General features: G+C 42.4%; 1 protein-coding gene and 1 long non-coding RNA gene across 3 annotated transcripts; one reads left to right on the top strand and one right to left on the bottom strand.

Moving 5' to 3' along the window:
• Positions 1-1,665: 1,665 nt before the first annotated feature.
• On the top strand, positions 1,666-17,855 carry LOC147246682 (RAS guanyl-releasing protein 1-like). Of its 2 annotated transcripts, none has more exons than XM_086182850.1 (17): positions 1,666-1,883; positions 2,410-2,585; positions 8,744-8,851; positions 10,185-10,245; positions 10,336-10,467; positions 11,464-11,614; positions 11,771-11,944; positions 12,761-12,877; positions 12,968-13,243; positions 13,608-13,688; positions 14,301-14,405; positions 14,569-14,678; positions 15,049-15,193; positions 15,297-15,333; positions 15,709-15,834; positions 16,368-16,693; positions 16,773-17,855. In XM_086182850.1, exons 1-17 carry the CDS (start codon positions 1,747-1,749, stop codon positions 16,905-16,907), a joined length of 2,397 nt encoding a protein of 798 aa, XP_086038976.1. In that variant the 5' UTR covers positions 1,666-1,746; the 3' UTR covers positions 16,908-17,855. The 2 variants fall into 2 exon arrangements, with proteins under 2 accessions (XP_086038976.1, XP_086038975.1); XM_086182849.1 differs by having other exon boundaries at positions 11,461-11,614.
• On the bottom strand, positions 2,457-5,392 carry LOC147246683 (uncharacterized). The gene is made up of 3 exons (XR_015109807.1): positions 5,299-5,392; positions 3,894-3,966; positions 2,457-2,611 (listed from the first exon to the last, which is right to left on the bottom strand). It is a non-coding gene; the product is annotated as an uncharacterized LOC147246683 (long non-coding RNA).
• Positions 17,856-18,414: the final 559 nt, after the last annotated feature.

Below are 18,414 nucleotides of genomic sequence, written 5' to 3'. Positions count from 1 at the left end.
CCACTCTGTTACAAGAGGTACACAACAGCAAAGACCATTCCCATCAGGCTTTGCTTCCCGTCTTTAAGACCAAACTGAAGGACAAAAAAAAAAAATCCTATTGTGTTTAAGAACACATTTATGCATAAGAGTATTTCATGAATGTGTTGCTGAGTGATGTCAGAGGCCCTAATGTGAGAAACAGGATTGGAGTAGGATTGATAAAATCACTCCAGCAATAATAACGTGTGTTTCATTACTTTCACTCTCCCTCTAATATGTCCTTACCAAGACTGTGTTTGTGGTTGGCTAAAGGTCGGCTGGAGACACAGTGGTCAACCCAAACCACTATATGGGTTGTCTCAGTTTCTTTGAAAGTCAGAGGCATTTTTCGTTATTGTTGTGCTAGCAGTGATATATTATGTGGTCAGTTCTGCGGAGGTTTTAATGCTTGACAAAAAATGATCCAAATCATTTAGATGAGCCAGCAGCCACATGGGGGCAGGCTTAAGGCATTACTGACTAGTCTGGGAGCAACAGTGACACAGGAAAGAGCTCCAGATAAAATCTTTGTAGAACCCAGAAGCTGATAATACCCACACTTTGGTGTCTGTGGAAACACATCAACCCAAACCGAAGTTAGTATCAGCCAGCAGACACATAATCACAGGCACTGCACTGTGGGGTCTTATCTTAAACTGTTTGCATCTGGTATAATTGGCCACGCTGGGTACTCCCAACTCCCAGTGCCGGAGGAGACAAAACTCCAGAGCTTATTTCACAAAATGTCCATAGGTAATTCTAATTTATTCTGTATTTTTCACTCAGTTTTTGTTTTAAATACTCCTGTCTTGTCCAGGTCTCTTAATCTCAGTGAGACACACCTAGTATATTAAAGGTAAAAAATATTTAATGATAAAAGTAACGATTTATGCCCCTAGATTTCCTCTACATTACCGAAAAAAAATTAAACATTAGGAGGAGAGGAAGAAGATTTTTTAAAAAGTGCCTAGTTTCATTTAGGAATATTATTTGTAAAACCTTTCTGTCCGTGTCTTCCTTTCCTTAAACAAAGAGACAGTCGGAGCAGTGTTTTGTCAGTCGCTCAGCTTAATCTATTATCTGTCTGTAAAATCATGACAGTTTTTATAACTCTTCCATTTGTCACTTTGTAGTCAAAGTGTGTGTGTTGTGGAGACTCATTCGGGACAAAACACACTGGTGTGACTGGAGTCTGCAGACCTCATTAAAGCCATTGAAAGTAAATATCCTATCTGAGCCACCTTTGGCTCTATGAAGGAACCTACAGCCTCTGACTGTTATCTTTAGGGGAAGGTCCACCCTGTTCCTGTTCCCTAGTTTGATTAAAAAAAACAACAACTAATAGACAACAAAAGGAATCAGTTGATTTTTGACCCCAAGGTGTGAACCCTCGTTTTGATTGCATATGATTTCATATTAGTACTGAAACATAAGTTGGAGGCAGCAATATGATCACTATGATCACTCAAATCAAATGAGAGGACAATAAATGATTTCTCCGCTGGATTTTACACCCAAGAAAGAGTCTTAACAGTTTTGATGAAAGTTTTGAAGCAAAGAATGACTGTTGAAGTACATATAGCCCCCTCTGCCTGTGTGTGTGAGTGACAAGCCCACCCACAGTCAAGCTGGCTGCGTCTCCATTGTGTCATGCTCATTGACGAGTCAGCACAATGCTGCTGAGACCGCGGAGGCGCGCCGAGCCGAGCCGAGCAGAGCGATGAAATGCTCCCATCGAGGAGGACACAGATGGACAGCCTAGTTCAACCGCTCGTCGCCCAGTACCTCGCCATGGGATGTCAGGCGAAGGAGAAAAACCAAAACGAAAGTGTAGCAACGGACGAAAAGGGAAAGGACGATGCGTAAGTTTGATGCCAGTTTTTGTGTGTGTGTGTGTGTGTGTGTGTGTGTGTGTGTTTGTGCGTGTTTGTGTGTGCGTTTGCGCGCGCTTAAGCCGTTCATTTAAGTCAGCAGAGTTATATTTACAAAAATAAAGTTGCCATACATAACATATTTAATTCGATCTGTGCCAGAAAGAGGAGTAAAACGACCCAAGTTTTACGCACAAGGGTCGTTGTCTAAATATGTTACTTTCCGAGCTTCTCCGCATGTGTTTGAAACGAATTATTTACTGGTCACTCATCAGCTTCAACTGGATGTCCGCAGTCAACCGGTATGTCCCCAAGTTAGAGGAAGGAAACGAGAACAATGAATATCTACATCATAGCGTAGCCTCTTAACTTCAAACAATAGCTATATTTTTTCCGCCCCTGACTCTTCAAAGTGTAATATATTAAATATGTTTATTAATTTGAAGATTGTGGTCTGAACATGTTGTAATGGTGATAAGAGGGCCCCCCCCCCCCCCCCCCCCTTGTGTTTCTGTAGGAGAGTTACTCAAGGATGCAGCTCCAGGTCTAGAGTGTCTCCTCCTGGCCGTCCTCACAGATTCCATAAACCCAGCCCGGCCCAGACCACCACAGGGAAATCCATGATGTCCTTGGGACCCCTCACCAAGGGGGGCAGCTGGGAGGAGCTCATCCAGGCATGTTTGCAGTCCTTCGGTAAGTCCTCTGAGCTGATAGTTCACCTTGAGAAGGAAGAATACTTATCAGCACATGCATGTTTGCAGTGATGCGTTCTTATATGCTGGTCTGCAGTAAGAGCACAGACTGGGTTGAGAGGGCCAAACCTCAGAGAGATCATGTCACTCTTGAGGAACTCCTCAGGGGTTTTTCTTAAGATTATCTGGCGAGTTTAGACAAGCCTCTGAGTGAAAAGACTGTTGGGCTTTGCATTTCAAAGTGAAGAGGATATGAATTTGTTTAATGGTGGAATTTGTGCCTTGAAAATGAAATCACTCCCGCTGATGCTTGCTGTTGTCTTTTTTTCTCCGTGGTTTTGTGCATATTTCTTTGTTTTCATCATATGAAATATGACGGTAGCTGGCCACTTCAGTGGGTATAATCTAATGTGATTCACTAGCGCTGAGAAAATACCTTTCCAGGTTTTGTTGAACCTATCAGAAGAGTAACAATTCTTCATTATGATTATGATTATTATTGAGGTCACAGTGAGTGGTGGCAAATTTTGTGTATTCCAACACCCCTCTCGCAAAGTCAAATTCATTAAATCCGACCAATCAAAACTGAGCATTACTGTCTTTGTAAAGGCAGAATTGATGGTCGAGAAATTTTATTGGATCACATTAGATTGTCCAATTGAACCTAACGAAGATGAGGTGAACATGCTGTTTAATATGATAACGCTGATATTCAGCTGAATGTAAGATGGGAGACTTTCGCCATATTACGGAGGGTTGTTGTTTAAGAACACGGCACAGCAGTGATTGAGTAGGTTGGAGCTGGGTCAATCAAGCAAAGCTCATCGGCTTCATCAAGTTGTCTGGAGTGCTCTCAGAGTTATGGTGATTGCGTCTGTGAAAAGAGAACCTTTCAAATTGCTGTTGCCTGGTTACACAAATGGAGCAATGGAGAGGCGTTACAATGGGCTGCACATAAAATGACATCCTATAACTGCATCTATTAGTGGAGAACAAGAAGTGGGCAGTAATGACAGGCTCATTTTATCATGATAAGTTTAAGGAAATAAGAAGAGGAAAGGAAGCCTAAAATATATTAATTATCATGCAGATCTCTGGACACATGATGTAAAACAATTATTTTTACACGTGATCAAGATTGTCAGTATTGTCTGTCATGACTGGGGTTTTCCTTGAATGGCTTCTCCTGATGAAATGGAGCGCCATCCTGCTCCTCCTGTCCCACATCACAGGCAAACCCCCTAAGGTCCCCGGGTCCTGCCACCTTTTCAAATGTGAGAGTGCACGTAAGAGCTATTTGAAGGATTACCTGATGGCTGCTTCATGCCCAGCTGAGTCCAAAGGTCAGCTACCCAAACAGTGGTCCTCAGATGCTGGCCAGCCTTTGAAATGCAGAGCACTATGAGGTGCGGATCAATAGCGGTTGACATCATCAGGCCGCACACTGCGCTGAGCTGCAATGTGTCTCTTGTGTGCTAAATGCAAGTTGCAGCAAATTTGTATTTCTATAGACTTTTATTTGTTCGTATTTAACCTGCAAGACATCAAACAGTATGTTGGTGTTTGATTCTACAATGAGAAATTATGGTCCATTGTTTGAGCTCCATACCTGCATTGCATTGCATTTTTGGTTTTCTTCTGATGCATCACGTTCAACCTCAGAAAAGCAGTCAGTGCATCAGAAAGAAACTGAAAGTTTCGTGAAAATAGCATTAAGGATTCGTCTCTTGGGCCTTCTTGGTGGTGTCTACTGCGGAGTCATTGCACGGGGAGTAAATTTTGATTGAACCTGTTGCTGTCGACTTCAAAAGCCACATTCGTGGGTGATCGCAGGTTTTAGGCCACTAGGCATGTGCTTTTAGTTCCATCTAGCAATGAAACTGAACCTGGCTTGCAGCATCATTTGTCTGCTCAAAACACAAAATTGATAGTCAGCGCCACTTATTCAGAATGCTAAAAATGTTGTTGATCATATAGGGAAATAACTTTGTCTGGAAACTTTGTCCAGTCTCGTGTGATTGAGTCCCCAGCGACCATGAGGAACAACAACTCTCTGGTTATGATGCAATTAATGTAGCCCCACTACTAAGAGGTCAGCATCTAGGCTGCAGAAATGTTCCTTTACTGTAATTAAACCAGGGTGGCACCATCTGTTGTTAAGGCACCAAGCCCACCGCCTCTCTCCCTTCTGCTCTCTGAGTTATCCCCGTCTTCCTGAACTGTCTGAGGGCTGTCAGTCGTAGCAACGGGGTCTGAAGTGTCTTCATGTAGCCACGTCTCTATGCAACACGAAACACTCCCTGAAGTCTGTCCAATACACTCACAGAGCCAAATACTTTGCTTTTAGAGATTGAGGAAGACAGAATGTAAAGAATTAGGGTGGAAATAATTAGAGAGTTTTAAAACTCTTGCATTGCAGAACAATCCAAATTCATTTTTGGGGGGTGACATGGAGAGGTTTTTTTATGGGCACTGTCCTACCAAATACACGCACAGTGTTCAACGGCCCAGCTGCAGTCACTGGGGAAAACTCCCTCAAATTTTGCTATATTAATGAAACTTGTGTTTTAGTTCAATTCAAACACAAAAACAGGAGTTACAGGATGTGGGTTTGTCAGTTCTCTCCACCAATCATGCTGTAAGACTATCCCATCCTTACTGCAGGAAATAAGAATTAAACCTCTCTTCCATCAGTCTCTGCTCTCATCCCTCACCTCTTTGTTCCTCCTCTGGATCCTCAGTTTGGCCTCTCAATTATTGGAAGAAAGTCCATTGCTGTGGTCACCATGGCGGCCGGCCAGCTTCAGCTCTATGGAGTTGCTGAGAGAGAGAGACAGAGAGAGAGACAAATGGAATGAGACAAACAAGCAGGAGCAAACATTTGTGTTAAAATGAGAAAGTGTTGGACTGTAGATGTCAGGCTGTGTGCGTGAGAACCCGCTCTATAAATTCATTTTGTGCCAAAAGATCCCTCTGCACCTTACACACTGAACTTAAAGACTCACCTCTGCACTTGTATCGCTCTATTCTACAGCAGTGGATCTCTAAATTGATGAACTCATGAGGAACTCAACTACCCCTTCATTTTACAATTGTATCCAGCTACTTAGCATTTATGCTAAGTAGCTTGATAGAAGCATTTATGTCTATCTGCTCCAGCTCTTTTATTCGTCATTCATCCAGTACTTGTTGAAGCTGTTTCAAGGTCTCTGCCATATTGCTATAGTTTTCATCCACTCCTAACCGGTGGGAGTCTTAAAAAGACTAATATCTGCTATGAAGTCATATTAGTGGACCACTTTTTTCCATTTCTCCTGGGGGGGGGGGGGGGGGGGTGTTGGTGGTGGTGGTGGTGGTATAAGTAGCTCTGTTGTGGGGTTGTCACTTCTAAGTGCAAATTCCAAACAGTGTTACCTGTAGAGTTACTGTATAATGTGATTGTTTGCTCACAGTACAGAGAGAAAGCCATAGTCCTGCAGCTGACTTGGATTTTACTAAAACAAAAGGATCATGCAGCTGATAGCCTCTGTCAAAACAGGGAAATGCAGCACGCAGGTTTGGAGCCGCTGATAAATGTCGAAGATAACCTTAAAGTATGCCAGGTGTTGCGTGCCCAACAGTGTTTATTTCCATACAGTATCACACAGTTCCACTGTTGTGGGCGTCTTTCCTAATTTTCCAGTCAGTAACAGACAGTCCAGAGGGGATTTCCTCCTGTAATTAACCCTGCACTGGGAGGGTTGGTGGTTGGAACGTTGTGAAAAAAAGGATGGGGCAATTGTTTACCTGATGGAGAGTCATGATTTCCTGCCGTGTGTTGCCACACTTCACACTAAATAGTGAGTAGATAGGGAACTATAAAACAACTGTAGATCCAGGAATTCAAGCAAGAACAGGTTCTTAGGAACAAGTATTTAAACACATACTAACACGTCACAACTTCATGAAAGCAGTTGTGCCATATTGGACACTCTACATGTTGTTTCACTTGTCATTTTCAGTCCACTGGCTGCAGACTGTCGTACAAACAGAAACACACCCCGTGCAGGAAATGATGGCTGGATTAGTCAGCTGCAGATGGAGAGGCCAGTTCCTTACTGATAAAAAAGATTAGAAAATATGTTGCCATGGTGTCAGACGTACTTTCAAGGTGATATGGTTTAAAGGCGATATGGCTTTCACCACTGTGCTGCCCAAATCTGGCGCAGAATGCTGCTGCTGCTGCTGCTGCTGAAAAAAAAACAAAAAAAACAAAACAGGACTGAGCACCTTTGTATTGAGTCTCAAAGCTTTTCTTTCTATGATTTGTTTTTGACTAATTTTCTTTTAATGTGTTCAATACTTGTCTTATTAATTTTCATACATTATTTCCACACAATTATTTTCTCTTTTACCTCTGTGAGGTACTCACTAATGTACTCCAGAAATACATTTCTGTGTGTTCCTTTGCTGGTATGTGTGTCCAGAGATGCCTGATTCCCTCAGTGTCAAGATACTGTCTCTATTCTGGGCAGAGACTTGTTTAAAGTTGAAGTGTTTTTCAAATGTTCAGGATAATGGATTCTTCCATCTTCCATCTATCCTTCCATTTCTATACCGCTTATTCGTAAAGGGTAAAGGGTTGCGCGGGGGGGGGGGGTCAGCTATCCCAGCTGACGTTGGGTGAGAGGCGGGGTTCACCCTGGACGGGTCACCTGTCTGTCGCAGGGCCATCAGGAGCAAATAGGGGCTCAGTGTCTTGCTCAAGGACACTTCCACACGGTCACCGGGGGAAGTGAGGATCGAAAATAACTAATAAATAACAGGACACATTTTCAAAGCTGCAGTCAAATATTCTTCCTCTTCTTGTTGACCATTCATTTTCTGCACGCACCAGTGGTTTTAAGTTGTGCAGAATTTAAGTAGGTAGAAAAAAAGCATCCTCTGACATTTCAGGTCAGCTCTCATATTGTTACTTTACACGGCTCTTTTCCAAGGTGGTGGACAAGAAAGTTTCCCTCTCTGCGTGTCGTAAAATTGTAGATACAGACAGCCAAGATAAGGAAAGGTGGCCTGCTCTCAAAGAGAGGAAGAGATACTGTCTGCATGCGAGGAAAAAGGGGAGCAGAAAAAGGTAGTGAGAGACATTAACAGCAGAGGTTCACACAGTCAGAGGAAGAAGCAAATGGGCCCTGTGGACTATGACAACCTGCATTACTGTGTGTGTTTTTGTTTGGATTTTCACATGGTTAAACTACCCCCTGATGGAAATGTCTCTGATATGGTTTTCTCAGATGTTACTGTCATGTACACACAACTCATGGCGCCAATGATTAATCCTGAAATCCTGAATAACCAGTTACAGCTTTCCCCGACTCATCAACTGCCTCAACACTGAGTCCACATATACGTGTATATATGAACTTGATTCAGTTTTCAGATCAATTAACAAATTGGGAAACAGTTCTGGGTAATAAGATATCCGACATGAGTGAAGATAATTGTTAAATTCAGAGGCAAAATGGGTTGTCTGTCTTGACGTGCACTGAGATCCTCATCTCTCAATCTCATAATCTCATTTCTATTTTGATCTCAAAACTATGAGGTGTAAAAGTCATGTGAAAAAAAAGAGGCCCTGCAATGTGCTTTGACTTCAAGACAAAAAAGCTAATAAGCTGGAACTCGTGAACTGCTTGGGCATTTTTGCTGAAAACAACTCAAATAATGACACAAACGGAACTTGAAGGGTCTTATTATGCTGATTTCCAGCTCTTTATTTCCCACTATAGTAGCTTAGCATTAGCTCCAGTTGTGTTAAAGCCTAGTTTCTTAAAAGCCGGGTTTCTTCTGATTGGCTAACCTGTGGGAGTCTGCTGAGGGGCAGCATCCCCAAGTAAATGATTGTATAAAGGATGTCAATAGATTAGAAAAAAAAAACCAAACAATAAATCGTACATTTATCACGTTGTGTCACCATGCCAGTACTATAATGATAAATTGGGCATCCCTAAAAGAAATTAATTGAGGCTTTAACTCTATTACTTCTACATTTGTTTAGATTATTGTTCGGACATTTTCACCACAATAAATATGAACACCTAATAATTGCATTATCTGTAACAGAAAATTCCTCTCTGCAGCATCATTGATGACACACGGTGTCCGTGTTTTCTCTTGCAGACTCCAAGGGTTGTGTGTGTGGGAGCAGTCACTTGCTGAACATCACCCTGACCATGCACCGTCTCTTCATCTCCTCCAGCGATCTGCTGGATAGACTCACCTCTCTATATCCTTCAACTATCCCAACAAGGCCAAATGACTCAAGCAATGCTAATGTAACATGGGAGGGATCGCTGCTTCTCCTGTGTGCTACTTCATTTGGTTGTCAACAGCGACGGGCAATCAAGCTTGTACAAAGCTTACAATGCAGCCTGTGGCTGCTTGTGTAAAATGTGATAATCAAGCTGTAATTTGAGTTTATTCCTGCTCTCTGTTCCTGTTTTTTTTAACCATTCTTGTGTCGTCCGTACATTTCGTTTAATCCGGGCCCTGAGTTCAGTAACATTGAATCTCTCACTGTAGTTTATTGGGTCTCTCTCTAAATGTTTGTTTCCATCTCTTTAATTTTGCCCATTTCACATCAAGAAAAAAACAAGCCTGACTTTGCTGTGTCTTGTGACCCGAGTGGAGCTCCCGTAATCTAGGCTTCCATTCAGGAAACAGAAGTAGCGTCACGAAGCCTCTCAGAGGAGCTTACTGGCTTGGCGAGCTGCATCGGGGTTTCAGGTGTTAATTACCTCTGCCTCTTTCACATACAAGTCCTCTTCAACTATATATAAACGCAGTCCCTCTACTGCTTAATGAGGCCCCTGCTCACACAAACCCACGTCAGAGCGCACAACAGCGAATGCCCCTCTGCTATTTTTAACCCTCTCATTCTGAGCTGAAGACCCTAAAGGATACATCAAATGAATTCAGCGTGTGGGTTAGGATCAGGGAAGAGACTTGGGGGCCATTAACAGCCTTCATCACTGTCTGGCCTTGGGATTGCGTGGGTTGTTCTTCTGCTCCCATGACGCAATTAGCCTTTTTATGCGCATCACTCAAAGCTGATTTCTGCCAGTTGAGATCCACAGTGTCAGACTGTTTATAAAGGCCGCTTCATATGATAAGTAAAGGCTTTTGTGTGGAGACTATATACATTTACAAGCCAAACACGACGAGAACGGAACATGGATCTTCATCAACAGTTGTTCGACCATAAACGAGACACTGATTGTGTATTTTTTTTCCGCACATTTTGTTATTCGCTTTCTTCTGTATGCCAGAGTGATTCATTCGGTGATGCTCACCAGCTTTGCTTCATGCAGTTGCATCCTCCCACATCACCAAATGCAACTTCTGTTTGCCTTTTTGTTTAGTCACTGGAAACTTTTATTAATGGGTTGGGAACACTGTAGGCAAATCAACCATATGCTCATTTTCTCACTCTCCTCTTCTCAACAATATGGTAGATCAGCAGGTTCTCCAATATTGCAAAATACAAGGTTGAATTGCACCTAATGAACCCTTTTACTGCCATCGTCGTCAGTCATCAGCTCCTTAACCACCATTGCTACATTTAAAACAGCAATGGACAATGAGCAGCCAGCAGAGTGCCAGAGGATATGTTACCTCATCAGGTCAGTTTAACACATAAACATATGTTTAGAGATGTCGAAGTATAATTTAATATTTTATAGCAGTGGAATGATTTCATCTCTGACCTCCAGGCATTGGATCCAAGAATTCTGGATGATGTTCCGGTTGCACCACAGCTTGTCAGACAGCTTGGACCAACTCCGGGAGCTGATCAGAGAGCAGGGACAGGAGCATCTCTGCTCTCTCCTAGAGACCAAATGGATGTAAGTGTTAAAGTCTGACCAGCTGTCAGCTGAGACACTAGGCCTACACAGTTCAGTCACGCAAAGTACTGAAATCAGTCACGATCGAGAAACCTTCAAGCCTCAGAAATAGCTGTAAAGAGTCATTGTTCTTGCTGTTTGACAGATACAGGCCATGATTTGATATCGCATATCCCGTATATGTATATTCATAACTTACTCTCTAACCCTGGTGTCTAACTCGATATGTTATTTGACTACAGAGAATAAGGGGAATTTTCAGATCTACAAGGTGCAATTTCATTGCACCTGCCCACACACGTTTTAAGTTGGGCACAGTAAAGTATTTATTTTAAATAATTAATTACAGAAAAAAACAAATAATTGTGCTCTTGCAGAGCTGTAGAGGGTAATAATATACCTTGGCTGCTTCTAGTCTGCTGCAAATTAAAAAAAAATGTATGAAAATCACGCACAGAGAAGTAAGAGAGTCTTCAAACAGAGATGCGAAACATTCTATTTGAAACCACATTTTCCTAAACCTTACTTCTGTCAGAAAGTCAAAAGGGGCTTTTTGCCCAAGTGCCTGCAGTGCAAACTTCTCCTTGAGCGTAAATCCCGCCCAGTGGTCTTACAAAACATTGATGAAAAAATGTTGCAGGCCTCTGACTGTAAACCTGTGGACTGAGATGCTCAGGAAGCAATAAGTGACTCATATTTTTTATTGTCATGCTCAATATTTCCTAAGAACAGGGAGAAGTTTTTTAGAATGCATAAAAAAGTTGACGCCCAATGTTTACGTTATCTTCTAATTCTCACAGGATCTACTCAACTTGACATATTTTAGATTACTGACGAATGCAATTAAACCTTATGTGAAATTTTTATTTTAAATAACTTGACAGCACTTTCTTTGTTGACTAAAGCAGAAGCTTCTTCACAAAGCCTCATCTGGACTACATACTCAAGATATTTTGAATTGCTCATGGTGACTGTGGTGGTGTTCTCCCCTAGCAGTGAGCGGGACTGGTCATGGAAGGCCAGCCAGAAGATCAAAGCTAACAGCAGTAAAAAGAGGAAGGTCTCTCTTCTCTTTGACCACCTGGAGCCCATCGAGTTGGCTGAGCATCTCACCTTCCTGGAGTTTAAGTCCTTCTGCAGGATATCTGTTAGTATACATGACAACATCAAAGAGTGTTCATATCTTTTTCACACAAATTATTTCTATATTTGTCTTTCTGAGGCATAAGGTACGTATTTCCTCCCCAAAGGAAATGCCTTGCAGTTTCCGTGCATCTGTTTACACTCTCTTCTCCCCCACCAGTTTGTGGACTACCAGAATTATATCCGCAACTGCTGCATGAAGGACATCCCCTTAATGGAGCGTTCCATCGCCCTGTGTAATGGTATCTCCCAGTGGGTACAGCTGATGGTGCTGAGTCGGCCGACTGCTCAGCTGAGAGCTGAGGTTTTCACCAAGTTTATCCACGTGGCACAGGTAGTGGTTTATTCAGCCCCTCACTACTCGTCTGACGGTTTCTGTTTGGGGTTTAGCAAAGAAAGGACCAGTATTCCACGTCCTCCCTCTCTGCATGTGCACCTTATCTAACTAATGACAGCCTATTATCACACTATAGATGTTACTTAATTGTGAGTTGCATAATGCATATTCACAAAGCTAGTACTGATTCACAAGAGCTCCACTGCAGGCTTTTAGCCTTTCAAAAAATTTCACTAAAAGCAAAATATTAACTGAATACGGGCTAATGGAGTTATCAAGTAGAATACACTTATTTTTAAAGGAATTTGTTGAAGTGGGAAACAGAAATGGCCTGTGAGTGCAGTGACTGATCAGACCATGCTTGTTCTAGCCACTCCAGAGTGAAGCTGCGTGCATGCCTGTGAGAAGTGATGCGCCGGCCTCGGGGAGCCGTTAGACAGCCTCTAAAAGACTTCACCTTTTGCACTGGAACATTAATGCACCCGTCTGCTGCCGCTCACTACTCTCAACCTCAAATCCCAAGGGTGTAGAACAAATTTCACACCATAATGCTCCAGCGGCAGCATGAATTAGAGAACTGAAAAGAGAGGCACTTCCAAAAAAAAAGAGAGCTATCGGTACGCAGTAAGAAAAAGCCCAACATTTCAAGTGGCTTATGTAACTGCTTTATTGTGAGTTATATAACCAGGGCTACCTGGAACAAGTTTAATTGTGTGTTTATATATATATATATATATATATATACGTGTGTGTGTGCGTGTGTGTGTCTGGATGGACTGATGTGTACTCTATTTATGTGTGTGTGTCCACCAGTGTCTTCATCTTATGCATAACTACAACACACTAATGGCAGTGGTGGGAGGGCTTTGCCATAGCTCCATCTCCAGGTTGAAGGACACCACCTCACACGTGCCCAGCGAGGTCATCAAGGTAGTCGCCATGTCAGACAGCGATATCAAAGTCATACACTCTTTTGCCACCCAGTGTATAAACCCCCCCCCCCTCTCTTTTATTCCTCAGGTACTGAACGAAATGACAGATCTGCTGTCCTCCTGCCGAAACTATGACAACTATAGGCAAGCGTATAACAAGTGTACAGGTTTTAAAATCCCTATCCTTGGTGTCCACCTCAAAGACCTGATTTCAGTCAATGAGGCCATGTCAGATTATGTGGAGGACAACAAGGTAAACGTTCAAAAGCTTCAAGCTCTCTACAGCCACATTAATGATCTGATCCAGCTCCAGCAGATCCCACCCAAGCTTGACGCCAACAAGGACCTGGTCCATCTTTTGACGGTAGTCTCTTTTGCTTGTTACGTGTGTGCATGTGATTCAGTTTTAAACACAAGCACAGATGCAAATGAGTGTGTTACAGCATGTGGATTGCCTGCTCTTGTGTGGGAGTGATGACAGTCCATGATCTATGAGTGTGTGGGTGACAAACTGAGTGTGAATGAGAGCGAGTTCAGATCGCTGCATTGTACATGTGTGGTGCTTTAATCGTACTTGAACAACAGAGTGCCCTTGAACAGATAATAGTTACCCTGTGTGACCCAATTTAAATCCCATCAAAATATGTTCCAAGAAGAATTTTACAGATACAAAGAGCTCTTTCTTTTTTTCATTCATCCTCTGACACTCCCCCCCTCTCTGCTTATAGCTGTCCCTGGATCTATATTACACTGAAGATGACATCTATGAACTTTCTTACGCCCGGGAGCCGAGGAACTGCAAAGCACCTGTGAGTGATAGAAGCAGAGATTCTTGACACTACTTCACAATAAAGCAACAGTTCCACATATCAAAAAAATAGTGTTCACCTTCGTGCTATCTTTACGTCAATGCAATCTACACAATTTCCATGTCTGTTAGCTGAATTTGAAGTTCCTGCCAGCAGCTGTTCAACTCATCCTCAAATATTTTTGGAGTTCAACGTGAGCTGTTCAACGTGCGTGAATTCAACAGGTTTTAATCTTCATAACAATTAGTGAGCTTTAAACTTGTTAAGAGGCAGATGTTGTCGACTTTAGAAAGAACCGATCCAGCTGTGTTCCTATGTTTACAGTTGTAATTCTAAGCTAACTGGTGATATATTTATAATCTAAGTTTTCTTGTGATAGAGGCATCAATCTTACTATTTTAAGCTTGGGAAGTAAGTGAGTACATCTCTACTCATGGATTGTTGACTCTGAGCTATTTCTTTAAGTTCTTTAGTTTGAAATTCTTTTTGAGTCCTGGTTTCTTCTGCTTCAGATGAGCCGTCTGTGCATTTGCTTGTGTAATAACATCGCTCAGACACATGTTTACCTGCCTATTCAAACACGGTTTTAACGACTAATTCATTATCTATCAGCCAGCTACCCCCTCTAGACCTCCAGTGGTTGTGGAATGGGCATCTGGAGTGGCTCCCAAACCTGACCCCCGAACAATCAGTAAACATGTGCAGAGAATGGTGGATGTAAGTGCTTCCTTTCTGAGTGTAGACTCTGCATAGCTATTCAGTAATGTTGTTACATAACCATAATCATTTTTGATCTATTTGTCTGCCAGCCTGCTCTTGTTCCCTGCCATTGTTCATTATTAGTCAAACCATAATGACGTCTGCCTTTTGTCTTTCACAGTCGGTGTTCAAGAATTACGATCACGATGAGAATGGCTTCATTTCTCAAGACGACTTTGAGAAAATTGCCGCTAGCTTTCCGTTTTCCTTCTGTGTCATGGACAAAGAGAAGTGAGTGTTTTATAACAGGTCATGCACTTGCTCGCAAGTTGATTTGCGACTTTGGAGGAGAGGAAGCAAAAGTGGTATTTGTAGTGATGGGTGTAGCAACAGGAAGCATAAAATAGCTGCATAACAAACCTTAACCACAGCACTAAATATTTCTCACACACATCCAGTGGTTTATGATGCTCACAGACAAGCATGTGATCCCTCCATTTGACTTGCTCAGTTGATGTTAATTGGTTTACATGTGGGGCAGTTGAGAAGGAGCAGTCCTAAATATATCAGTTTAAACTTAAAATCTCAAATGAGCTGTTTTGCATTCATTATTTTAAGTAGTGTTTCCTCTGGTACATTCTAGTCTTCATGTGTTTTCCAGGCAAGGCCTCGTCAGCAGAGATGAAATCACAGCTTATTTCATGCGGGCAAGTGTCATCTGCTCCAAACTTGGCCTGGGATTTGTTCACAACTTCCAAGAGACCACATATATGAAACCTACTTTCTGTGACAACTGCTCAGGATTTGTAAGTCACCACTCGAGCTAAATGTGCGCAATTAAATACAAAATGTTTTCCTGCGAATTCTCTGCTGATACACTTTTCCATTTCTACATATATTCCTTCAAAGTTGTGGGGTGTCATCAAGCAAGGCTACAGATGCAAAGGTAATTTTTGCAGCTCTGCTCATTCAGCCTCAAGCATAGATTATTTTAGTACACAGAGTAGACAGTGTCTTGTGGGGAGTATGTAAAGGAGCGATCTGAACAAGGTGTAATGTGGGTTTTTTTTGTGGTGCATGTTGCTCGCTGAACCTTGCAGCACATGAAAGGACACGATGTCTACAGTAAGAACTGATGTTTCTCCCCCCTCCCCCATCTTCCAAAAGATCTGAGAACTGTTTGTTTGTGTGAGAGTAAGCATGCAAAGGTCTGTGAGTTGCATATGCAGAACAGATAACCTTCAAAGAGAAGGCAGTTGATGGAGTTTAACTAATGCGAGTTTCTGTTCTGACATGTTTTGCATGCTTTGGGCTCGCTCAGACTGTGGGATGAACTGCCACAAACTGTGCAAGGATCAGGTGGCGTTTGAGTGCAAGAAGAACACAAAAGTGGCCACCGACAGCCCGACACCAAGCTCCACACCTGTCGCCATGGGCACCTCAGATGGTGGGTGAGGGGGTTCATAATTAGCACTAGTAAAATTCCCTCTGACACACAAACACTCTCACTATTCTCCACATTATCACATACAGTATAATGACAATGATGTGCTCGCTTATTGAAAATAGGTGTTTTAGACACATGGCACTCACATAAGAAAATCATCAATGAAGCTTCAGGAAATGTGCCATCTGGTGGCAGCTAATGTTTAAGGCCATGCCGTTTCCTGTAATGCCTCACTGTCTCACTTCTTGCTTTCAGTAGTTTTCCATAGTGAAAAGGAAATTAACAGCAGAGTCTTGGTGGTTTCCTCTCAACTGTATTTAGAAATTCTTTCACTTAATTAATGAAACTGCCTGCCTGCAGTTTGAAAGCCACCCTGTACGAAACTGAAATATTTCAGGTTCTAGATTGACTTATTTGGTCACATCTCAAATGCATGGGGGTCCATTTGCTCAGCATGGCCATGCAGATTTTATTTTACTCATGAGTGCAAAATACAATGCAATAATTTTGTCTCATGTCAATGTCCACTCTAGGTTCAGAGGAATGTCCTTTCCCTTACCCCTCAGATGACAGTAAAGACTGGAGTCCAGACTCACCGGTCACTCCGCATTTAAGGCCAAGGAGGGTCCACAGCGGCACTCAAACAGACGGACCCCAGTTGTCCTCTGCATCTCCTGAAGCCAGTCGCCTTCAGCCTGCTCTGCTGGTCCCAGCACCGCCCCCTCTCACATCGTGCCCAAGCCCGGTGCCCCAGAGAAAACAGCGACACTGTGCCAAGTGGGAGAACAGAGCGTCTGTTGTACCAAAGCCCAACGAGCCAGAAGAAGAAAACAAGTCCATGTTTGAATCTCTGGAATCAGTGAGTGTTTAACCTTTTACCTTAAGCACAGCACTTGAATACACCCGAACATCACATGATTCTTCTGTGTCTTTCTCAGGACAACCAGAGGCTCCAGAAAGCCAACGAGACACTACGTAGGAAGCTGAAGGAGACAGAGCGGGAGGTGGAGATACTAAAGACACTGCTGAAGAGGCATGCTCTCCATCCCGTGGAGGAGGACTCTTCCTCCTAGACAGGTCCTCCAGATTGGGGGGTGGGGTGGGACCACCACCCTCTGTCCTGTAAAGACATGTAAAAAAAAAATCTGAATACATGAACACTGCAGTGTAACAAGAGCCAGGTATTTTGGTCTTAAACTAGACAAGGTGTTAAAAATAAATCAAAAGCCATGCAGTGTGCCATCAATCATGAAAGGTCACTTCTTAAATATGGTGTATTTTTTTTTATTTCTATGAACGCATCCTCAGATATTTTTAATGTCAATACAGCGTTGGAGATAAAACATCAAAATACAGTTGTAAAAAGTATTGTTACGAGAGAGCAGGAAGAGCTCAGACAAACCGAAGAAGTCAGACCATGAAGGTGAGCACAACTGCAAGTGGAGTTTTTCTGTCTTAAAGTATAACTAAAGATTATTAAATGATATTGTAGCGTAAAGAGTTGAATCGCTGAAAGAAGTTGGATTTTTATGTAGACAGAAAAAGAAAGTTTGTTGAGTATATGTGGGTCATTAGATGGTCTCAATGATAAAATACCCCCTGATAACAGCCGCAGCAGGACAGTTGTACAGTCGGGACGCATCGCTGTCTCTGATGTCGTGTCAATGCACAATCGATGCTTCTGTTAATATTTGCAGTCTGAAACACTACACAGTTCATATGGAGAGCGAGATGACGGAACATTTGGTTACTGGTACATATAAATTCACTATTTATGCTTGTTTGTGCCTGTTGATGTCATAGTATCACTTTCTATTTTCATTATGCAGCCATGTCATCTGCACTGTTGGTCAACTGTTGCCACGTTGTGTTGCGAATGGGAGTGTGTGTGCCTGTGTGTGTGTGTGTGTGTCTGTGTGTGCGTGTCCGCATGCTTGCGTGGGTAAATAGTTATCACCATCGCCACTATATGGCATCTTCATCCTTCTCTCAGTATTGTTGTCTTATTGGTATAATAAATACTGTACATACAATATAAAATGCTTGTCTTACATTTTTTGACCACAAGGGGTCAGTGAAGCCTCATAACATTTTCTACAGCATTAAGAGTCACAGTCATGTGCTCCATAAATACAGTATGATGTGTGTGTGTGCGTCTGACTATTTCTTTCAAATTAGAGAGCATAATCATCACATTACCAAATAGTTTGTGTCTATGTTAAAGTAGCCACCTTTAATTATTTAAAAAGAAATTTAAACATCTTGAAAGTTTAAAGATGAGGAACAATACATTTCATAAAAATAAGCCTTCAGATAAATGCATATCTCCTGTACATCATTTTGGAAATATCTACAAAATGGGGGGGGGATTGATTTGTAAGGCATAAACCATTCAAGTCAGGCTGCGTGGCACCCTCTACGAATCCACCTCATCCCAAGGGCTTTGCTGCTGATAATGAGTCTAGCTCCACAGTTAATGTTGGCTTGATAATGAGAGGGCGACCGTCTGCTGCTGCTGCTGCTGCTGCTGCTGCTGCTGCAGGAGAAGCAGACATCCAAACCAAATAGCAAACAGCAGGT

This window comes from Aulostomus chinensis, chromosome 17 (genome assembly GCF_037954235.1).
Source record: "Aulostomus chinensis isolate RoL2024-O1b breed Wild chromosome 17, RoL_Achi_v1.0, whole genome shotgun sequence".
NCBI classification, from domain to species: Eukaryota; Metazoa; Chordata; class Actinopteri; order Syngnathiformes; family Aulostomidae; genus Aulostomus; species Aulostomus chinensis.
This window is presented reverse-complemented; position numbering and strand designations above follow the sequence as displayed.